Here is a 21,011-nt window from a genome sequence, read left to right on the forward strand (position 1 = left end):
AGAGTTACTACCGGTGAGAAAAAACGGCGTGGGACAAAGGCGTCAACAACAACGTCAACATCAATGCAACATTTATTGAACATGACTGAAAAAACATTACAAAATTTTTTTGTGAGCCGCAAAGACGACCGAATTGTTTAAGATCTTATTTTTGAAGCCCGCGACGCCCTAGATCTCCTGGTGGCCTGGCTTCCGCTACAACAAACTGGACTTGACGACCCAGATTTCCCCCCAAGCGGGCACTGAAAAATTTGCATGAGAGAGAGGGCGTGTCGTTGAGAGTCTATTTGAGTTTCGCATCCAGGGTAAGTTGCGCTTGAGTAGTCGGCATCCTTTCTATATACAAAACGCATGTATCACTAGTACGTAGCCAGGAACGATGCGACAGTGCGTGTTGTAAAACGACCAAGTGGTACCACTTACGGTCTTGCTATCCAATTCGGTATAACGGAGCAGGCGCACCAGGCATCCAGGACGGCACTAGGCATCATATTCCGTCGTCATTCTAATAAATAGATATGTGGTGGTTACTTTTTAGGGGTAAACTGGGAGATGGCTATACCTTGGCGGTGGCTCGAAACCGCCGATCCATGCTAAAGACATTTGCCTCAGCACGGATTTGAATGTGACAACCGCTGAGACGGAAAAAATTCGCTCGGCGCTGCCAATCAGATTAGACAGCGCGCGAACGTGCGGAGGTATCGGAGGCTGCAAAGCCTGCCTGATTCCTCGTATTTCTTCCATCAGATCTTCCATCATTGTCAGAATTTCAAATTGATCGTATTGTGCCATGATTGATTTTTTTGGTGCCGTTTTTACCCTGGTGTGCGCGTGGTGGCCTGCTCGGAGTCGCTGCAAAAACTTTTTTGCTGCTAAAACAATAAGAGACAAGTAAATAGAGGCATCGGGGTCGACGCCGCGGGGAGGGCCCGCGGAATAAGAGTCCCCGCGAATGGTAATAGGAGTTTCTAAAAATAGTAAGAGTCCCCGAAATGGTGGTCGGCTTGCACGTATTCTGTCAAACGCACAGCGCCGGCTATGAATCTGAGTTGGCTACAAAGCCGAGTTGTTCATTGACGACGCGCAACTAATCATGATTCTTCAGGAAGCTTCTTTAGAAGGCTAACTGCGTTAGACTGTTGCCGCGCTTGCTGGCATCATGATTTTGGTTCATTGGGACATTGCATATCATATGAGCTTGTTTTTGTTAACGAGGGCTATGGGATCTGTCTTCTGAGACGGAGGGGCGGTAAAGCCTACCTTGCTCTCTGAGAGTCTTTTGCGAACTGGAAGTGGCCAATGAAAGCTTCTTCATTTAATGTCATTACGTAAACACGTGACGGCATGAATCACGGTGCGTGTACACGCGCTTTCGTGGACTTTTGATCAGTTTCTTATTTTATTTTTCTCGTTTATTGTGAGCGGTTGCAAGAAAGCCCGTGCTTTCCTGAATGCCCCGGCAGCCTTGCTTCCGCCGACAACAACTGACATCCACTATAAGGGCCATGAATACAGAGAAGTCATTAAAACTTTTCTTGATCATTTATCAACTCACAACGGTCAGCACTGTGTTCAGTGTAAACCAATTAAGTTATAAAATGAGAGAAATTCTCTTTATTTTCAGAGAACCATTTGTGCGTCTATGAAAGGGAGAAATCCAGCCGGACTTAATTTACGCATCAGTAAACTTCTCCTCCTCCTAGGCATGAAGTGAGAATGCCACACATGTAGAAAACCGAGTTCTTACTTCAACAAACGCAATTTCAACTTTGTGAAACGGCGGATATCTAGTCGAGGCCAGCGGAGCAGGCGCACCGGGGGCATTCAGGAGGGAATCAGGCGCGTCACACTAGAAAAACAGTTTACACGTGGAAATTAATTGCGTGTGCAAATATTTGACTTACTATGCCAAGACCAAGATGCATCTTTGTAGTATTTGAAGCATGGGAGCCACCCTTCTCAGAATGACAATCAATGAATATTGACTGTCACCGCCATCGTTACTAATTAGCCTGGCGTGAATTTCAGTAACAAGCTGGCTCATTCTTTCTATAGTTCGAGCTTGACTTGTTTGCGTGTCAAGCACTTCAACGAGCATATATGGTTCAGGGTAGCTTAGTGACGCTGCTTTTGGAATATTGCCCGCAGATGGTGATGATGATGATGGTGATGATGATTCCATTCTCCTGAAGTGCACCCCGTGGCCTGCTCTCTGGATTGATTTTTGCTTTTTGGCTCTAAGAAGGGAACTTGTTAATTTACATTATAATGTCTATTTCTCGTAGGCGTTTGTTGGGAAAGTTTGAGGGGAATACCCACTCATCTTGTGACCAGAGAGAGAAATAGAGGTACAGTAGAACGTTCTGGAATTATAATGCAGTGAGTAATACCATAGATTGAATAATTTAATCTATGGTAATACCAATACTGTTACTACGATCCTTTACGGGAAAGGAGTCTAATTTTTAGAGAAGGGTGCTGCTCAACTACACCTATATTGTGGGGAAAAACAGGAAAACGTTGTCGACTTCACTGTAAGAAAGGCTGCATAAGTTGTAAAGAGAGTGCAATTTCAATTTAGTCAAAACTATTGCAGACCTGCCCAGGCACATCAACTTACTTTGTTGTTGCTTCTTCGGCGGTGTCTTTGGATCTGAGGGAAGCCAAATAGCACCTCGATTATATAAGGGATCGCGCTTGGTCACATGCGTCCTAAACACGTGGCATTCAGAACAGAGTGTCATTGAACAATTCCTTATCTCGTTATATAGGGAGGGCAGACCTTCGCGCGAAAATCTGTCTTTTAATTCCTTGCACACAAATGATTTCTCGGGCCAGGGCGCTCAAAATTGGCGCCAAACGACGGGCTAGAGCACGCTGAAGTAGTGTTAGGCGATGGCAACATTTATTAGCATGACTTGACAAGCAATACAACACGACGACGACGCAGCGTATAAGTATCAATTCAAGGATTCAGAGCATGAGGAGAAATTCGGAGTATCAGTCACAATGTCATCAACTCAAAATGGGAGATTTCTCCTCAGCAAAACCTCTTCAGTAACAGCAATTCAATCAATTCAAAATGAGAAAATCCTCTTTAGAGCATCAGGAGAAATTCAGAGCATCAGTATCAATTAAAACAAGAGCAATCGTAATAGCCAGGCATCCAGGAGGGCATCACGGGAGTGAGTCACGCTAAGTAAAATTAGTCATTTTTACCTGAAGGTTTCTGCACACATATATAAGAAACTTACTTATTATCCCTTGCTACTGGCATAAGCCGCCGTAGCAAGGAGGCCGCCTTTTTCGCGACGGCTTGAACAATGGAGGTCAATGTGGCAATCAATGTTACAATCCAAGTGGATTGAGTATTGCAGCAGCAACGTCGACAGCAACATTCGTTCGCCAAATAGTCAGCTAGCATTAGTTGAATTTCAGCAACCTTTTTGAAAACTTCTTTCGTGTTTTGATCTCGATCTGCCTCCATGTCAAGCATTTCAGAATGGCAGTTGGACTCCGGTGTAGAGATGTTGAATGCCATGATCTCCTGGACGCTTCGTGTCCTGCCCGTGCCAGTGGAATTCAGTTTTCGGCTAAGAGTACACAAAATATGCATGATTAAATAAGAAAGAGCTATTCCTGGTAAAGGGAAATCCCGGGAAAAATTTAGGGACTTCGGACGTAGTTTCAGTCCCCTGTGAGTACCGGAAAACTGCGCTAGTATGAAGACAAGGTCACTGCATGATGATAATTCAAGGTTACTATGTAGTAGCCAGGAGCAACTCGTCCGATCGGCTAAGCATAGATCGTAGCAAGCACGTAGAGTGGTTAAAAGCTGATCAATTTTGCTCTACTACGATTTGATTTATTCGAGTTACAGCAGCTCCGAGTCACGGTCTGTTCAGGTCCGCGCAAGATACGACGCCATACTTGTTCTCTTCTTCGGCGGCTTCTGTTGGTCTGACGGCTAAGCCAATAGGACGTCACTTTTTGCAGCCTAATTATTCAGATTCGATTTAGATCACGTGTATACACAAATCTCGTTAATCTCGTTAATGGTCTGGCAAGGCTAGAGTACGCTAAGGCGCTAGGCAATATGACAACTTCTTTCGAGACAATTCGTTTTTATTCAACGACACAGACTCGGCCGACGAGAATTACTACCCATGAGAAAGCGCCGCTTGGGAAGCGGAGACGGAGCGACAACGGCATGAACAACCCCGTGCGATGACAACATTTACAGTAGACGGAGGAAAACGATGACAACATTTATTGAACATACAACAACAATAGGATACAACGCGCAAAAGACGACCGAATCGTTCTTGGAAGCCCGGGGTGACATGGGTCGTCCTGGATCTCCTGGTGAACCTGGCTTCCGCTATACAAAATGGACGACGACACATAGTTTCGTCTGCAGACCATAGAGTCGGGATATGTCATTCGGACATTCCCACACAATTGGGGGATATAGATCCCCACGAACCACAAAATTCTTGAGGACGCACTGGGCACTATCCTCAACCGCAATTTCTTCACTTGGTCGGTCATTAAAGACCTTAGAACAAAGGGGTGTTCATCGAACATCCCCGCGACGCACTCAGGGCATTCAGTTTGGGACGCATTGTCCTCAACCAGTCATTACAGCATGAACATGTCATCTAAGACATGCTATCCACCACGCATTATCTCAACCGGTCATTGAGCAAGGGCATGTCAGTTAAGACATTCATTTGAGTCTAGACGTAGTGAACGTAGGTAGCTACGTCCACGGCAGGCACTTCCTGTTGTTTGAACTGCAAAACAAATGCATACACATTGCAGTTTAATTGTATACGTACAAGGACCAACTAGTGTTACTTAGTAGGGTCCATTGGGTGTATAACGGAGCAGGCACACCAGGCATCCAGGGCGGCACTAGGCATCAGATTCCATCGTCATTCTAATAAAAGCATGTTAATTTTTAGAAAATTGAAAGGTGCTATTGTACCTTGGCGGTGATTGAAAACCGCTAATCCATGCTAAAGACATTTGCATCAGCACGGATTTAAGTGTGACAACGGTTGAGATGGAGAAAATACGTCCGGTGCTGTGAATCAAATTTAACAGCTCGCGGACGTATGGAGGTCTTGGAGGCTGCAAAGCCTGCCTGATTCCTCTCATTTCTTCCATCAGATCTTCGTTTTGATCAATTATCATTGTCAGAATTTCAGATAGATTGTATTGTGCCATGGTTTTTTTGGATGCCGTTTTGCCCTGGGTGCGTTTGGTGGCCTGCTCGAACTTGCTGCGAAAACGTTTACTGCTAAAACAATTAGACAAGTAAGTAGGAGTATTAGGGAGTGTGCACGTGAGTAAAAGTCCCCCGTGAAGTATAGGAGTCCCCGAAATGGCTAGCTTGGCCAAAAGCACGCTCCCGACTACGAAACCGATGAGTCGTTCGTTGACAACACACAACTAATTCTTATTCTTTAACTAAGACGCTTGTTACGCTTGTTAGAGGCGCCACCATGCTAGGCTGTTGCAGCTCTTGAGGCCAGTGGCATCATGATTTAGGACATTGTATTGTACCGGTATATCATATGAGCTTGTTTTCGTTAGCGAGGACGAAGTATCATGGCTATGGGATCTGTGTGAAACGGAGGGGCGGTGAAGCCTACCTTGCGCTCTGAGAGTCTTTTGCGAACTGGAAGTGACCAATGGACAGCGTCTTACTTAACATAATCTCACGACGTCAACACGTGACGGTGCGGATCACGGTGCATACACGCGCTTTCTGCGTGGACATTTGATCAATTTCTTGTTTGCGTAGTAAGTGATACCCTTGGCTCGGATTCTCCAATTTAATTAAGTTAAAAGTCTACAGCAAATCTACGTTGACTTACCTTGTTATTGCTTCTTCGGCGGTGTGTTGGCGTCGGAGACGTAGGCCAATAGCACGTCGATTTATTAAAAGGGTCACGGACAGATCTCGCGGGCTTCCGGCTTCTGCCTAGAGCACGCTACGGCAATGGCGTTCGACATTCGAGACAATTCGTTTCTGTTCAATGACACAGACTCCATCACAGTGGGCCGACGAGAATCACTACCCGTGAGAAAGCGCCGCTTGGGAAGCGGCGGAAGCGGAGAGGGAGCGACAAGGGCATCAACAACAACAACGTCGACAACGACATCAGGCGTTCACTCGCTTCCGCCGAGGCGTCGATTACCGAAATATGCCCCAGCTAGGCTACCTACCGATGGCCCTATCGCGAGAGTTGTTGGGAAGGGGAAGCGAGAGCGAATTTCACTGTCCGGCGTGTTGCACTTGCCGTTCCTTGACGAATTTGGAGGGCTCCGCGCATAACGTTATAAACTGCCGAAGCACTTGTGCGCAGCGAAGCTGCACCACAACCGGACGAGGAAGAGTCGTGTTGGGGAAACAATGGCAACGTTTATTGAACAGGACTGACCGAAAAAAACAAAACAGTAGGAAGACAACGTGAGCCGCAAAGACGACCGAATTGTTCAGGATCTTATTTGAAGCCCGCGACGCCCTAGATCTCCCGGTGGGCCTGGCTTCCGCTACAACAAACTGGACTTGAAGTTCAGAACATACAGGGCCGGCGTATCTGAGTTCAGCATCCAGGGTAAGTTGCGCTTGAGTAGTCGGCATCTTTTCTCAAAACGCATGTATCTCTAAAAACGTACGTAGGAACGAGTGTGACAGTGCGTGTTGTAAAACGACCAAGTGGTACCACTTACGGTCTTCCAATTTGGTATAGCGGAGCAGGCACACCAGGCATCCAGGACGGCACTAGGCATCAGATTTCGTCGTCATTCTAATAAATAAATAAATAAATAAATAAATATGTAGTGGTTAGTAAATTGAGAGGTGGCTGTACCTTAACGGTGGCTCAAAACCGCCGATCCATGCTAAAGACATTTGCTTTAGCACGGATTTGAATGTGACAACCGCTGAGATGGAAAAAATGCGCTCGGCGCTGCCAATCAGATTCCCCGAAATGGTGGTCGACCAGCACGTATTCTGTCAAAAGCACAGCGCCGACTGCGAATCCGAGTTGGCTACGAAGCCAAGTCGTTCGTTGACAGCGCGCAACTAATCACGGTTCTTTAGGAAGCTTCTTTAGGGGCTAGCTGTGTTAGACTGTTGCCGCGCTTGCTGGCATCACGATTTCGGTTCATACGAGCGCTCGTTTTTGTTAGCGAGGGCGAAGTATCACGGCTATGGGATCTGTCTGAGACGGAGGGGCGGTGAAGCCTACCTTGCTCTCTGAGAGTCTTGTGCGAACTGGAAGTGACTATAATCTCACTACGTCAACACGTTACGGTCCGGATCACAATGCATGCACGCGCTTTCTGCGTGGACATTGTTTAGCGGTTGTGAGAGAGCCTGAGTTCTCCTGAACGTCTGACAACAACTGACATCATCCAATTTTAGAGTAAGGAGAAAAATCATCATCATCGTCATTTATTCAGCTTCATTCAGTGCATCAATTCAATTGAATTCAAAACGAGAGATCCTCTTCAGAGCATCAGGAGAAATTCGGAGCCATTAGTATCATCAATTCAATCAATGCAAAAACGATAGGAAGCTACAGTAAGTGTTTTAATTTTCGTTTATTTTCCTCACATTCAGATCAGACTCTCCTAGAGGCCCCCGGCAGCATGCTGCCACTGGCTAAAAGCCACTTGTACACGTGCAATTCAAAGTTCATGCTGGTAAAGTCTTGAATTTTAGGCATGTCTCTTGACGCAAAGTTCAGCGTGACAACCTTGTCTCCGTAGCTCCGCGGCTTTGCTGCTTCACAAGAGCCTAAATACAAGCAAACCTAACATGCTCTTCCGACTGCACCGCTCTTTAGCAGCACAGTGTGCACGTAGTCATCAAACAGTCTGGGCAAGTACAATACGTGAACAGTAGTTGCACGTGTACTGCTATCGTTCCCTGCCCTGATACAAGTTCCTAGTCTTGTGCATTAGCCTAAAGCGTAAATACACCATCGGGACTCAAGTCACCGGATACAATGAATTCCGTAGAAGATCACCAGAGCCTATACTCTTGATCCGTGTACATATAATGCTAGTACCGCAGACCGGCGGGATTCTTTGAGTGCCAGTACACAAGGATGCACTCAAAAAAAATTTTGCCCAGGAAACCATCCAGCGACCCTACAACCGGAGGAACTATTTCCCATGACTTACTAGCACATGTACCGTGACTGCCGTCATAACGTCAGTGTAAACCACTGAATACTGACCTGCCGCCAGCCCGCGGAAGCGAGGGATGTCAACCGACGCCGCCGCGTGCCTCGATGAGGCGCTGGTCGCCAGTCAATACATCACCAGGACTTCAGGTAACACGCAACGAATACCCAGTAAACCGGGATCTCTCAGATCTCACCGGATTTTGCGACCATTGTGCGTACATATTCGGAAGCATTGAATGCAAACAATATTTGCTAATAGCCAGCAGAGCAGGCACACCGGGGGCATCCAGGAGGGCATCAAATTGAGTGAATCACACTAAGGAAGATTATATTGCAACCGAAAGTTTTTGCGCGTAAACTTACTTGTCCCTTGCCACTGGGATGAGCCTGAACCTCTGTAGCAAGGACGCCGCTTTTTTTGTGGCGGCTTGAACGGCGGCTCGAACAGTGGAGGTCAATGTGGCAATGAATATTATCCACCGTGACGTGGATTGAATATCGCGGCAGCAGCTGCAACATCCGTTTGCCAAATGGTTATCTAGCATTAGTCGAATTTCAGCAACATTTTTGCGGACTTCTTCTATGCTTTGAGCTTGATCTGCCTCCATGTCAAGCATTTCAGAATGGTAGTTCGGTGTGGAGATGTTGGATGCCATGATCTCCTGGACGCCCCGTGCTCTGCCGGTGGAATTCGCGTTTTAGGCTAGGAGTAAACAAAATAAAGCATAATTAATTATGGAAGAGCTATTCGTGTATAAGGGAAATCCCCGTGGAAAATTTAGGGACTTCCGACGTAGTTTCAGTCCCCAAGATATCAAAGAAAACCCTAAGTCACTAGTATGAAGAGAAGATGGTTAGGAACAACTCTTCTGAGTTGGAGCCGAGTCACGCGGTCTCGCGCTGTCCGCGCGCAAGACACCACGATGGCATAGACATGTATTGTGTACCTGCTCTTTCTTCGGTGGCTTCTGTTCTTCTGGCAGCTAAGCCAATAGGACGTCACTTTTGGCTGCCTAATTATTCAGATTCGATTTAGATCACGTGTATACACAAATCTCGTTAGTCTTGTTAAGGGTCTGGCAAGACTAGAGCACGCTACGGCAATGGCGTTCACCGAGAACCTCTTTCGAGACAATTCGTTTCTATTCAACGACACAGACTCCATCACAATAAGCCGACGAGAATCACTACCCGTGAGAAAGCGCCGCTTGGGAAGCGGCGGAAGCGGAGACGGAGCAACAAGGGCATCAACAACAACAACGTCGACAACGACATCAGGCGTTCACTCGCTTCCGCCGAGGCGTCGATTAGACGAAATGCAAGCAGTAGCGATGAGCATGCCCCAGCTACCGATGGCCCTATCGCGAGAATCATTGGGTACGGGAATGGAGAGCGAATGCCACTGTCCGGCGTGTTGCACCTGCCGTTCCTTGACGAATTTGGAGGGCTCGAATGGCGGCGATAGCGGTGCTAATAAAAGGAAGACGTGTCCGCTGAGGCGAACTCTCGAGAGCGATCCGGAGCGACGTCGTGGGCGTGCCGATACAGCTCGGACTTCGACTGCTAGCAGTAGTAGCGCTACTAGTTTGATTGTTGGTGCCAAGAGGGGGTCGCTGACCGAATCCAATGTCAAGTACCGAATGGAAGTAAGGTCACAGTGGAATGGGGATGACTCCTCCCCAAATTAGCTCTGCGTATAGAAAATGCTTGACTGGTTTGATGAGCTCGACGATCAACAGCGCAATGTCTACTTGCGGAAAATTATAGTGAGTTCATTTAGTTTTATTTTAATTGGACTGTTACTCAATATACTAGGAACGATGCCGGTGTGCTCAATTGCATTTTCTCTCTGTTGCTATGGAGGGCAACTTGCATCGATTCTGTCCGCACAATTGTCAGGATATTTTGTCGTGGCTTCCTCCGGCTATCTCGCATCAAATTCTGTCCTATTTGTCTCCACGTAATAATGGAGCATACTATTCTTTTATTCGTTGACTTCTTTACTTAGGGGATTTATGTCATTCAAGTCAGGTGAGTACGTCGTGGAACGTCATGGCATCACATTATCATCTATGGGAGATGCTATGTCGGTAAGGAGAAGAGTGGCTTAAATCATTACCCTACTTTCATTCTACCAGACAAAAAGAATGGCAACTATCCGAAAAAGGAGAAAAACGCCAGATCAAGGAATACTCAGACGGAACAGGAACAGTGGAGGTGATCATCGTCTTCTCAAAAGACTGGTTGCTCAATTGATTTTTAGTGGAAAAGCATGTTTTCAGAGAGATACAGAATGCGGAGAAACTGGTTGACCGGCCGTTACACCGTCAGAACGTTTGAAGGCCATTCGCAGGGTAAAATCTTGTCGTACCTGCTATCATAGTAACTGGGTATACCAATGTTGTTTCATAGGAATATCATGTGTTCAGTTCGGTGAAAGCAAAATCGTCAGTGGCTCTTCAGACAAGACGATAAAGGCAAAACAGGAGAGAGCCATTACACAATCTATGTTGATGTTGCATGTAGGTTTGGGATATTCACACAAACAAGCCGTGGTCTGCTCTGACTTTGGCTGGGCACTCGGCAACTGTAAGATGCCTCCAATTACACGGGGACAAGCGCTTGGTGAGCGGCTCTGCCGATCAGACGATCAAGGTAAGGGAGAAACTTTCTTTTTCTGATTTTATTATTTAATTCTGTCCTTCAGGTTTGGGACTTGACGAATACGGGAAGGGATTGGAGCTGCGCTGCGTGTCGAGCGACAATGGTTGGGCATCTTCACACTGTTCGATGTTTGCAAGTAAGTAAATATTTCCCAAGAAGCCTGATCGACATCTACCTCTTACTGAAAAAGGTCGATGATCAAAAAATTGTCAGTGGTTCGTATGATAAGACGCTAAAAGTGTGGAATATGACAGATGGCCAATGCAAATTAACTCTAAGGTTAGCTCTACAGTTTCACTTCAGCAGCCGGCTCTAGTAGGGTGTTGTATCATTTAGAGGTCATGATGAAGCAGTGCTTTGTCTTCAATACGATGCTAGCAAAATGGTTTCCGGATCGGCGGATAAAAAAATCAAGGTAAGACATACGAGAGACGGATGCGCGCTTAGTAGAAATCGTTTGATGCGCGCAGATTTGGGATTTGGAGAGGGGCAGATGCCTTCACACGCTGTCTGGTCATCACGAGGCAGTAACGTGCCTTCATTTCGACGAGACGCGCATCATCAGCGGCTCAGTGGACAGCGACATCAAATTCTGGGACTTGAGGACGAACAAGGTGAGCGCGACCTAACAACTCCCGTTCAGATCAATATCATCTGAAAATTAAGTGCGTTGGTACGTTGGACTGGATTCGGTCTGAGGGACACACAGGTGTTGTAAGGTACAGATGCATAGCTCGTTCTGCCGTTATCACTGCTGTAACAAGCTCTTTTTTTTCTTGCAGGCATCTCCAAGCGGACAAGTGGCGAATTGTCAGCGCTGCAGATGACAAAACGCTGAAGGTATGGGCCGCCATAGGCAGTAGTAGTACAGTACCCCACGTCAAAACTCTTTTCAAGGTTTGGTCAATTGAAACGGGGCAAAGGTTATCGACGCTGCGCTGTCACACTGACGGAGTTACCTGCTTGCAGTTCAATGACTGGATGATGGTCTCGGGTTCTTATGACAAAACAGTAAAACTATACGACTTTTCTGTCTGCTAATCCTTTTTATTTTCATAGCCAGTTCTTTAATGATGCTTACAGTATATATATATCTATATAAGTCAAATTCGCTTCCTTTTGTCATCTGCTCGTTTCTTTCTAGGCGTGCTTTTGCCAGTCGAAGATGCCGATGCGTCTTCAGATTTCGCTTCGCTTTTCGATACGTTGGACTGTGGAGCTGGATTTGAAACGGCTTCTTTGGATGAACAAGCAGCCACTTCTGGATCGCGCTTGAATCGTTTTCCACCGTGCTCACAGACAGCCAATCGTTCATCCAGTTTGGCTCTCGTATCCTGAATTGATTCGAATTCTGGGGCGTAGCAGACGTGAAGAATTCCTCCCATGAAAGACGTATCATCCAACTTCCGTTTGGCTGTCCTTGAGCAAATTGTGTACGAAGGGCAAGGAACAGTACAAACCCTACTATCTATTACTTGGCAGCAGACAATTGTTGGAATTTGATCAGGTAAACTTCGGTGAATTTTTCGCACGGATACTCATGAAGTGGCATGTATCTATTTAATTATTTTAATTAGATTGAAACGGGGTGATGGATTTTTACTCTTCAATTGTTCCATAGAGAGCAAAGAGCTGCACCAATTCTTCTGCTGCGCCGACTTCAGGTACTCCTTGAACGAGAAGATACCTCGATTCCTGATTGATCGTGTAGACCTGCAACGTTAGCTCGAGGAACTAGATCTCTAAGGGGTTTTTTGCCACTTTGACGGCTCTTTCTCTTCGGCTGTCTCGATAGAGAGGTCGGCTGACGGTCGACGAATCTTTTCGATGATGATTTTTCACTTCGGCGTGAAGATTCATGTTGTGCATGCGCGCGCGCGTTCGACGACAGAAGTTCCCGGCAATTCAAAGTCCTTTCGTTATGGTGGACCTCAGGGCTCTGCGAAATGGCATATACACAGACGTAAAAGTCACTTGCAGTGACAAAGAATATCATCTGCATCGCCCATTTCTCAATCTCGCGTCCGAATACTTCGCAACGAATCAGAAAACGAACGTCTCTTGTCCTGGAGGCCCTCCCATTTTCAACGCCGTCCTCGATTATTGCTACGAAGGCGAAGAAACGCTGGAAAATTGCATAAACATGGACACGGCGTTCCTCTTGTCGTACGCAGCCGCTCATTTTCGACTCGATTATAACGACGAGCGAAAACTGTTCTTACAAAGGTGCCGAGCCTTTGTTCTCGAAAAAGGAAACGAAGATCCATTGAATGCGATCGAACTCTTGAGAAAAGAAAGAGAGGCTCAAAATGATAATCCTTTTCTCGGACAATTGGGGGCCCCCTACGCGGAAGCAATTGCGGAGTGCGTTGGTGGTTTGATAGAAACGATTGCCATTTGGTGGAGAGGCTTCATCCATGATCATCCCATTGACCCGGAGCTGTTGCGATTGTACACTTTCAGTCATTTTCCAGCAAGAAACGAGATTACGAATCATTTCAATGATTTACCTTTCGACTATTTCTTCAGACTCGTTTGCCACGAAAGGATGACGGAGGCAAAGAGGGCTCGACCGGATATCATAGTGAGAGCAATCAAGGACTTTGGTTGGACTACCGAAGAACTGAGATGCGAAGCGGGGGCCCGTAGACGCGGTCCCACGCTTCGGCCTCGAATAGGAGATCATTCCTCGGAAAGAATCGAGACGTTGGTTGCAGCGATGCCGTGTCGTCATCGCCTCGGTTTCTTTCATCTCGACGTGGCTTGGATTATCTCGTGTCTAACGTGGGCTCACTTTAGCCGAGCCGGGTGCGCGGATAAAATCATCGATTGGCTACTTTTGAATGCCAGTCGCATTACGCGCGATCATTTGTGCCAGGAAGCGACGCTCATGGATCTTCGCTGCATGCAGACGATTTTGACGAAGGCAACTGCCGAACCGGAACACGGACAAACGAACTACGACAGACTCGGCGAAGCCGCTTCGTGTTGGCTCGCGCGGATCGTCGAACGCGGCGACGCGGAAGACTTGAAATTTCTCACTGTGCCTAAAATGAAGGAATACGTCGAGATGGTCGCTTGTCTGTGTCGCGATCACACGTCGCTGTTTCGTATCAGTCACGCTTACTGTCGCACGCTTGTGGGCGAGAGTCGCAGCGCGGAAACGCAGCTCCTCTCCGTACTAGATTACGATAAGGTGGATATTAGCGAGGTGGTGGAAGTCGCTTCGAGGGAAGTTCCTGCACATACTAGAATAATACTCAGAATCTTGACTGCCAAAGCTATCGCTCACTAGGGGACACTAACTGCCAAACAATCACACGAGTGCCTTATTAGCATTCGTTTTCAACATGAATTTAATTTGGGGGAGAAGGCGGAAGAGTGTCGCGAATTTTCTCCAAAGACGGCGTCCTGCACACTTGTCACTTCCTTAGGATGGCAGGGACTTTGATTTTACCTTTGTGCGCATTTTCTTCAGCTGAACGGTGCGTTCGAACGCTCGCCTACTCACAATTTCCAAAACGTGATCAATTAGCTTGTTTTCCTTCAAGCATCGTGCGACAATGGACCGCTTGCTGACTTTGTGGGAAACGAAGCGATTCGCCGACCTCGAAATCGACTGTGATGGGAAAAAATTCGACTTGCACCGATGCATCGTTTGCTCGGTCTCTCAATACTTCGGTGCCATTGACGCGAATCGTGCCACCATTCCCGTTTCTTGCCCTGGCGGCAGCGACGTATTTGAACTCGTGGCCAAGTACTGCTACCTTGGCGAAGTGGTCCTGACGCCGGAAAGCGTCGTCGACATTCTTTGTGCTGCGGCGCATTTCTGCATGGTCGGTCAGCGCAATTTGCTCGCCAAATGCGTCCAGTTCATCGAGTCGAGTGCGCCCGAAAGTCTTCGCACTACGTTCGATTATTTGGCCAGAATGAAAAGAGCACTGCCGTTTTTCGAGCGCAACGATCCTCTTCGAAAGGAGCCCCGACGAGCGTTGAACGAATGCGTCACTTTTCTCCTGGAAACCGTCGCTCGTTTCTGGCAAGAACTGGTGAAAGAGTTCGTCACCGATACGCTGCTGGAAGTTCGCGATCTCGCTGATGGAAGGAGGCTCTTCGGCGACCCCGTTCTGAAGCGGACGAGAGAGCTCCCTTTCAGCTGGTTCTGCGCTCTAATCCGAATCAGGCGTTTGGATCCCGTGCGACAGAACTATCCCGAATTGATCGTCCAGGCTGTCGTTGAATACAGTTGGCACATGACGGAGATTCGTCAATGTGCAGACGTCCGCATTCCTCACTCGTGTTTTACTCCGCACATAAGTGCTTCTGATGACGGCGACAATGACGGCGCCGAAGATGAGGAAAATGAAGAGTGGCTCGTTCCTGTGCGTCATACGTCGTCTCGAACACGAATCTGCCGTCTCGTGAAACTGGTGCCTAATGTCCGCTTGTGGTGGTCCAAACGATACGCCGGTTTGCCTGGTCCCAAGTGGGTCGTTTCCTGTCTCATGTGGGCTGAGACGTCTAACGCCGACGATGAAGAGATTCGAAGCACACTAATCCGTTTGCTGCTGAGAGTTGCTCACGTCATAAACGTTGGGCATCTGATTTCGCCTGGCGAAGGCGGTTCTGTCACTCTTCATCTTCTTCAACTCATACTGAGGAGTTACAACGATCTGGCTGAGCAAGAGAGGCGTCGACCCGAAGCCATTGGCAATGCTGCCGCTGAATATTTTTTGAAAAATATGAGCAAGTACAAAGAAAGGGAAAAACGCGGCCAGTACGTCAAGCACAGATTTCCGCGGAATCTGGTAGAGGAAATAGTTCAGCTGTGTGCAGACATGAAAGCCAACGTTGACACTCTCTTTGAAGCGATCCTGTTGTACAAGGATATTTTCCCAACTGAACAAATGAGCAACGAAGTGTTAAACAGCCTGATTGCGCATCTGGATCTAAGCAAGCTGAGCGTTCCAGTGGTGCGGAAGTTTATAGACGACGCTCAAACTAAGGAAGACGTTTCGCCAACGTTGGCTCTCCTGTTCAAGCTACTGCTAAATCGTTTAGGCAAACGAAGAGGCAGTGCATCTGACAACTAGGACAAGCTTCTATTATACACACACTGACGACCGACTCCAAGAAAAAGGAATTATCATACTGAAAACACACGTGCAAACGGACAAGCAACAGACAAATCTGACACACAGTCTACTGTCAACTGTTTCACACTAAGCGATTTTCACCACATACACGTCAATTCCTTCCTTGCCGCTGACCAAATTGGCCACGTTTCCCACCAAACCCGTACCGTCGTTGTAAGCCGTACGCAACTCATATTCCTTGTCGTCTCGCCCAACATGCGACAATACGTCGCCGCAGGTCAATTTCGAACTGACAGCCATTTCGGAGAGCCCCTCGTCATCGTTCTCCGTCTTGTAGTGGATTTTGACGGTTCCTGTTCAGGTAATAGTAATATAAGGAATAAAAATGCGCTCGCGCTTTCTTACCAGCATTGGCACCCCTTTTGCGAGGAGACGACGACGATATCGTCTCGGCGGCTTTTGCGCTGGCACGACGGCGCTTTCTCGTCGTCGGCGTCGTAACGGGAGCTTCAACTGTCACATTCGTCGTCGCCAGTGGCTTGATCTCGTTCCCAGAGTCGACGACCGTAGCTCCGGCTGACGGAGACGGAATCGAGACAGTGGTCGCCTCTTGGGGTTGATCGCCTTCATCGGGTGACGTAATCGTTTGTTCTAGCACGCTCTGATCGCTGACAGCCACCGTAGTCGGAGTGCCGCCTCCTTGCGAAAAGACGACCATGTTGCACTGAGACGAAGAATGAGATTTGGGAAGACCTAGAATAGAGAGAGAGAGAGAGAGAGAGAGTCTCGCATGCTGATTGACTGCTTTAGATCTTCTACCTTGAAGAAGAGCGTCGCATCCGAAATAGAGAAAGCAGGCGCGCACCATCTGCCGAAGACACGAACTCCACGTCTGCTTCTCGCGCTGCTGCCCGGCCTCTCGCGTATCCATGCGCACGTTCTGAAACGGAATCTCGGGCGGCCACCAGACGGGTCGATGCTCGTCCATTCCCCACATGGGCCGACTTCGTCCCATGCAGTGACGAAGCAGCAGCGGCACGTAGCTCTTCAACTCGTTCCCGTTCATCGCGTCGAGATCGCGCGGCGGAAGCGGCAGGACGGGAACGCCGGAAGCGCCGGGAAGAACGGCATCGAGCGAGCTCGTCGTCTGATTCGCCTTCTCCTTCTCCTCCAACACGACTTTCATAGCGTCGGTATGCTGCCGAAGTATCTCTTCGAACGACTTTGACCCGAACACTTGCACTTCTCTCTGCCCTAGATGGTCACTAGAGCTGTGGCTCGACGAACGAACGCTCGCAACGACGGCGCATTCTTCGCCGAGTCGCAAACAATATTCCTGCGCGCACGCCTGCAATTTACGCAACAGACGCTTCTGCTGCTTCTGCCGCTCCAACTTCACCATATTCGGCGACGATTTCGAACCGCTGCCGCCTCCGCCGGCACCGCTCGTAGAAGCATTCCCACTTTTCGTACTGGGAGTCGTCGCCGCTGCACCCTGCGTCAAAGCCAACGTAAACGCCGGCGGCGTCGACCCGTCGGCTCCCGTCGGCGTTGCCGTGACAACCTGAACTTGATTTCCCTGGCCCTGATTCAACATCAAGATCTCCGTCGATTGTCCGCCGTCGGTGCTGACGATCAATCGTCCGTCGGCGGAACTGCTTATGGTGTAGGACGCTCCCTGGACGTTATTGTCGCCGACGGCCAGTACGGGCGTAGCGGCGACGTCGAGTTGTTGGATCACTTGCAATTCCCCGGCTCCCGTTGCGCCGGCGACCCCGCCCCCGGTCGCGTTATTATTTCCCACGCTTAGCATGGCGGCGGCGGCGTTGAGTTCGGCGTTCAATTCGGCGGTCGTCGTCGTCGTCGTTTCGATCACTTGCTGCGGAACGCTTTGCGCGTCGTGAACGAGATGAACGGTCGTCGTTTCGACGAGTTGACTCGCGTCGATCGTCTGATCGTTCGTCGTTGTCGTCGTCGTCGAGATTTCGTGGACGTATTCGGTGGGAACGATTTCCGTCGCCGCCGCCGCGAGATCGCTCGCCTTTATGTACGTGGGGGGAGAAGAGGAGTCAAAAGGGGGCCCCGATTGTCGTCGATTGCGTACGCGGCGTCGTGCACGTTCGTTTTTGCGTTTCGAAGCGATTTCGAATGATCGCGATTAGCGCTGCTCGCATTCGAAACGAGTTCAGTCACGCGCAACGAGCGCCCGTTGTCACGATAACGCCTTCGAACGCGATCGAGACGTTTCGAAGCGTCGCCGAACGACGGGGGGAATCGAATGCTACCGCCAACGTCCATAGCGTCGCACGTTAGCTCTCGATCGCTTCGATTTAGCGTACTAGCGACCGAGCTCCGAGTGGTCCCCGAAGGCGCGCGCGGCCCCAATCTCCCGAAATCGCTCCGACGCGGTCGGACGTATTCGCTTTACCTCTTGGTGCGTTGTCGTCTCGCTTTCGATTATCGCTTCGGTCGGAACGATCACTTTTTGGTCGATCTCTTCGGTTTGCGTCGCCATGTTTTTTCTCGGCGTTCGTAGACAGTGATATTAATGAGCTTGCGCAAGGCGGGAAAGTAGGCGAGAGCAATTCGATTTTATTTTAGAAACCCATCTTGGCAAAATACTGGCTTGCCTTAGATTTTTAAATTTAAAAACTACGCACGTACGACTGCATGTACAGTCGGCTCCGCGCGAGAGGGTGGGGAAAGGGTGGATCACGTTTTTTCCTCGTCACGTGCGCTTTACTCATTCGCAGCTATGCTCATACGCATTTCTCTAGCTCTGTTTGTAGTACACTGCGTACGCGGCCAAGACGCGCTAGTGCAGTGTGAGAAGATATCCGAGTGTTCGTGCGAGATGAACAACGGCATGGGAACTATTGATATATCTTCGTTGGCATCTCCAGATCCTGATCATCCACGGTTTGTCTATATCAAAGGCTCTTCTGGTCTTTGTAATGAAAATCTAGATTTAAAACTGATGATGGCACATATACGTACAATTCGTGTCGTTTGTTCAATGCTGGAAATTGCATAGTTGCAAACTCAGTGGCTGTAAGTGTTGGTCATCTACCGACTGACAGTTCTATGTATAATTTTAGGTGTGTCAATCAGATGCTGGGGGGATCAGCTGCGGGACACAGTCAAATATGACGTTCAAATATGATTCTGACAGTGAACTTGTCACAATTGTTTATTATGGAGGCGACGAAAATAGGTACTGCGAGAGAATTGGCTGTAATTAAGTAGTTATATTTAAATTTCTTAGGCTATCTCTCGTTGAACTGCACTGCTCAAACACCACAAATTTTGAATATATAACTGAAGCTCCGCGGTACACCTACGTAAGTTTTAGCTTTCAAGAATTGTTTTTTTTATTTTCTTTGTGCAGCAATTTAAACTTTATGACGCAAGTTGCTGTTTTGTTTCTAAGGGGAAGAATTCCGCTATAAGTGCCGGCTCTGTGCTAGTCATAATGTGAGCAAGAGCAGCATAAGATGTTCTTTACAAACTTTTTCTTTTCAGCTTCTTCTGTGCACTGGTGACTTACTTTGTGGCCGGTCTACTTTTTCTGAAATTTAAGTCAGGTGCTACGGGCAAAGATATGATACCAAATCGCGGCTTTTGGTTTGGTCTCCCCGGAATGATCAAGGTAAGTCTAACCAGTGTACACGCGCGCTGATAAATGATGCATTTTTGTCTATGAAGGACGGAATTTTGTTTGTCTTTACGTGTGGGCGAACCCAAAAAGCCTACGCTCCTTTGGAATAATCCCATCATTTGTGTTTTCTATTAGCAAATAGATCACGTTTCTCTTTCAGTACTCACGTGATTTCCTCCATGCTCTTTCGGTTTGCTCTTCTTCTTTCGTCTCTCTTCGCCTCGTGCGTACAGGGCAATGACGTTAAATGCGAAAAGAAATCGTCTTGTTCATGCGATATGAACAACGGCATGGGACGCATTGATCTATCGTCGTTGGCTTCTAAAGATAAGAACAACCCGAGGTTTATCGAGAGATCTATCGCTAGTGACTAGCGATAGTAGTCTTCGCTCTGAACACTTACTGTTCTTTAGGTTTAATGCTGACAATAATAGGTATACGTACAATCCATGTTTTTCGTTCAATCAAGGGGACTGCACAGCTGAAAACGAAGTGGCTGTACGTACTGTACCTGTCGCTGAAGTGACGGGAGTTTACGAGACAAAGTACACCTTTCCGGTTTCTAGGTGTGTCAATTGGATGATGGGGGCCTCAGCTGCGGAACTCAGACAAATATGACATTCCAATATGATCCTGGCACAGGGATCGTCTCGGTTATTTACAAGGGAGGCGACGGTGATAGGTACGGTAATCCAAGTGAATTAATTATATGATGAAAATTACCGACTACGTTTAGGCTATCTCACATTGAGTTACATTGCTCAGAAAACAGCACTGTGTTTGATTTTGTCGAAGAAAACCCAAGCTATCACTACGTGAGTTCTTGTCAGTTACAATTTTCTCCGTAAGTTTTTTGGGCAGAATTTTAAACTTTACGACAAAAATTGCTGTTTTGTTTCAACATCAAACTCTATAAGTGCAGGATCTATACTGGTTATCATGTGAGCGAAGGGCCCTTATAAATATGTAGCACACTTGCTTTGCTAGCAATTTCTTTTTTTAGCTTCTTTTGCCTCCTTGTGACATACTTTGGGGCCGGTGTGCTGTATATGAAGCTAAGGTCAGGTGCTAGGGGAAAAGAAATGATTCCAAACCACAGCTTTTGGCTTGGTCTACCCGGAATGGTCAAGGTAAGGTAGTCCTAATTACATGCTAAAATTCAATATTAGCGGGATTTTTATCTGTGAAGAATGGAATTCTGTTTGTCTTCACATGTGGGCGGAAGAAAGAGACCTACGATCCTTTGCCGTAGAGGCTGCTTGCTTGAAGATCACATTTCCCTGTCACATGTTGTTCTACTTCGATTTTGCTCTTTTGCTAAGACTGCGAGTCGTTAGCCCACGTGAGAAGGCGCTCGTGAGAACTGGATACCTATCCGGGAAA

General features: G+C 47.8%; 4 protein-coding genes and 4 long non-coding RNA genes across 10 annotated transcripts; 2 read left to right on the forward strand and 6 right to left on the reverse strand.

Moving 5' to 3' along the window:
* Nucleotides 1-54: 54 nt before the first annotated feature.
* On the reverse strand, nucleotides 55-1,294 carry LOC136185616 (uncharacterized). The gene is made up of 4 exons (XR_010669582.1): nucleotides 1,261-1,294; nucleotides 563-872; nucleotides 424-505; nucleotides 55-336 (listed from the first exon to the last, which is right to left on the reverse strand). It is a non-coding gene; the product is annotated as an uncharacterized lncRNA (long non-coding RNA).
* A 2,958-nt stretch (nucleotides 1,295-4,252) lies between these two features.
* LOC136185605 (uncharacterized) lies at nucleotides 4,253-5,683 on the reverse strand. Its single transcript, XR_010669579.1, has 4 exons — nucleotides 5,661-5,683; nucleotides 4,991-5,305; nucleotides 4,861-4,942; nucleotides 4,253-4,796 (listed from the first exon to the last, which is right to left on the reverse strand). It is a non-coding gene; the product is annotated as an uncharacterized lncRNA (long non-coding RNA).
* A 730-nt stretch (nucleotides 5,684-6,413) lies between these two features.
* LOC136185618 (uncharacterized) lies at nucleotides 6,414-7,302 on the reverse strand. 2 transcript variants are annotated; one of them, XR_010669585.1, is made up of 4 exons: nucleotides 7,266-7,302; nucleotides 6,885-7,027; nucleotides 6,745-6,821; nucleotides 6,414-6,678 (listed from the first exon to the last, which is right to left on the reverse strand). It is a non-coding gene; the product is annotated as an uncharacterized lncRNA (long non-coding RNA). The 2 variants fall into 2 exon arrangements; XR_010669584.1 differs by having other exon boundaries at nucleotides 6,885-7,301.
* A 293-nt stretch (nucleotides 7,303-7,595) lies between these two features.
* Nucleotides 7,596-9,209, reverse strand: LOC136185617 (uncharacterized). Its single transcript, XR_010669583.1, has 3 exons — nucleotides 9,158-9,209; nucleotides 8,574-8,913; nucleotides 7,596-8,526 (listed from the first exon to the last, which is right to left on the reverse strand). It is a non-coding gene; the product is annotated as an uncharacterized lncRNA (long non-coding RNA).
* A 107-nt stretch (nucleotides 9,210-9,316) lies between these two features.
* LOC136186722 (F-box/WD repeat-containing protein 7-like) lies at nucleotides 9,317-11,988 on the forward strand. Its single transcript, XM_065974183.1, has 15 exons — nucleotides 9,317-9,856; nucleotides 9,911-9,976; nucleotides 10,026-10,170; nucleotides 10,219-10,300; nucleotides 10,349-10,427; nucleotides 10,474-10,564; nucleotides 10,623-10,687; nucleotides 10,737-10,865; nucleotides 10,918-11,010; nucleotides 11,065-11,153; nucleotides 11,211-11,289; nucleotides 11,345-11,488; nucleotides 11,541-11,593; nucleotides 11,657-11,714; nucleotides 11,772-11,988. Exons 1-15 carry the CDS (start codon nucleotides 9,527-9,529, stop codon nucleotides 11,913-11,915), a joined length of 1,647 nt encoding a protein of 548 aa, XP_065830255.1. The 5' UTR covers nucleotides 9,317-9,526; the 3' UTR covers nucleotides 11,916-11,988.
* LOC136186723 (RNA-binding protein 48-like) lies at nucleotides 11,907-12,750 on the reverse strand. Its single transcript, XM_065974184.1, has 4 exons — nucleotides 12,636-12,750; nucleotides 12,478-12,587; nucleotides 12,350-12,430; nucleotides 11,907-12,293 (listed from the first exon to the last, which is right to left on the reverse strand). The coding sequence occupies exons 1-4, from the start codon at nucleotides 12,741-12,743 to the stop codon at nucleotides 11,978-11,980; spliced, it is 615 nt and encodes a 204-aa protein (XP_065830256.1). The 5' UTR covers nucleotides 12,744-12,750; the 3' UTR covers nucleotides 11,907-11,977.
* Nucleotides 12,751-12,790: 40 nt separating this feature from the next.
* Nucleotides 12,791-20,957, forward strand: LOC136186798 (cation-dependent mannose-6-phosphate receptor-like). 2 transcript variants are annotated; one of them, XR_010669764.1, is made up of 14 exons: nucleotides 12,791-18,404; nucleotides 18,748-18,889; nucleotides 18,937-19,021; nucleotides 19,069-19,184; nucleotides 19,236-19,311; nucleotides 19,359-19,444; nucleotides 19,493-19,619; nucleotides 19,676-19,971; nucleotides 20,042-20,126; nucleotides 20,195-20,310; nucleotides 20,365-20,443; nucleotides 20,490-20,569; nucleotides 20,632-20,758; nucleotides 20,818-20,957. XR_010669764.1 is itself a non-coding variant. In XM_065974260.1 (14 exons), the coding sequence occupies exons 8-14, from the start codon at nucleotides 19,808-19,810 to the stop codon at nucleotides 20,878-20,880; spliced, it is 714 nt and encodes a 237-aa protein (XP_065830332.1). In that variant the 5' UTR covers nucleotides 18,256-18,404; nucleotides 18,748-18,889; nucleotides 18,937-19,021; nucleotides 19,069-19,184; nucleotides 19,236-19,311; nucleotides 19,359-19,444; nucleotides 19,493-19,619; nucleotides 19,676-19,807; the 3' UTR covers nucleotides 20,881-20,957. The 2 variants fall into 2 exon arrangements, 1 of the variants encoding a protein (XP_065830332.1); XM_065974260.1 differs by having other exon boundaries at nucleotides 18,256-18,404.
* On the reverse strand, nucleotides 15,958-18,523 carry LOC136186796 (nuclear respiratory factor 1-like). Its single transcript, XM_065974258.1, has 4 exons — nucleotides 18,399-18,523; nucleotides 16,790-18,011; nucleotides 16,376-16,723; nucleotides 15,958-16,323 (listed from the first exon to the last, which is right to left on the reverse strand). Exons 1-4 carry the CDS (start codon nucleotides 18,483-18,485, stop codon nucleotides 16,097-16,099), a joined length of 1,884 nt encoding a protein of 627 aa, XP_065830330.1. The 5' UTR covers nucleotides 18,486-18,523; the 3' UTR covers nucleotides 15,958-16,096.
* Nucleotides 20,958-21,011: the final 54 nt, after the last annotated feature.

The sequence above is a fragment of the Oscarella lobularis genome, chromosome 4 (assembly GCF_947507565.1).
Source record: "Oscarella lobularis chromosome 4, ooOscLobu1.1, whole genome shotgun sequence".
Classification (NCBI taxonomy): Eukaryota; Metazoa; Porifera; class Homoscleromorpha; order Homosclerophorida; family Oscarellidae; genus Oscarella; species Oscarella lobularis.

Coding starts and splice junctions, on each gene's coding strand:
- LOC136186722 (XM_065974183.1), top strand. CDS start 9,527: ATGCAAGCAGTAGCGATGAGCATGCCCCAGCTACCGATGGCCCTATCG. Junction 11,489..11,540: donor GGGACTTGAGGACGAACAAG/GTGAGCGCGACC, acceptor CTGAAAATTAAG/TGCGTTGGTACGTTGGACTG. Junction 11,715..11,771: donor CAGATGACAAAACGCTGAAG/GTATGGGCCGCC, acceptor ACTCTTTTCAAG/GTTTGGTCAATTGAAACGGG.
- LOC136186723 (XM_065974184.1), bottom strand. CDS start 12,743: ATGCACAACATGAATCTTCACGCCGAAGTGAAAAATCATCATCGAAAA. Junction 12,431..12,477: donor CTCTATGGAACAATTGAAGA/GTAAAAATCCAT, acceptor ATAATTAAATAG/ATACATGCCACTTCATGAGT. Junction 12,294..12,349: donor CAACAATTGTCTGCTGCCAA/GTAATAGATAGT, acceptor AATTTGCTCAAG/GACAGCCAAACGGAAGTTGG.
- LOC136186796 (XM_065974258.1), bottom strand. CDS start 18,485: ATGGCGACGCAAACCGAAGAGATCGACCAAAAAGTGATCGTTCCGACC. Junction 18,012..18,398: donor AGACGACAACGCACCAAGAG/GTAAAGCGAATA, acceptor ACGTACATAAAG/GCGAGCGATCTCGCGGCGGC. Junction 16,324..16,375: donor CAAAAGGGGTGCCAATGCTG/GTAAGAAAGCGC, acceptor TTACCTGAACAG/GAACCGTCAAAATCCACTAC.
- LOC136186798 (XM_065974260.1), top strand. CDS start 19,808: ATGCTCTTTCGGTTTGCTCTTCTTCTTTCGTCTCTCTTCGCCTCGTGC. Junction 19,972..20,041: donor AAAGATAAGAACAACCCGAG/GTTTATCGAGAG, acceptor ACTGTTCTTTAG/GTTTAATGCTGACAATAATA. Junction 20,127..20,194: donor CAGCTGAAAACGAAGTGGCT/GTACGTACTGTA, acceptor TCCGGTTTCTAG/GTGTGTCAATTGGATGATGG.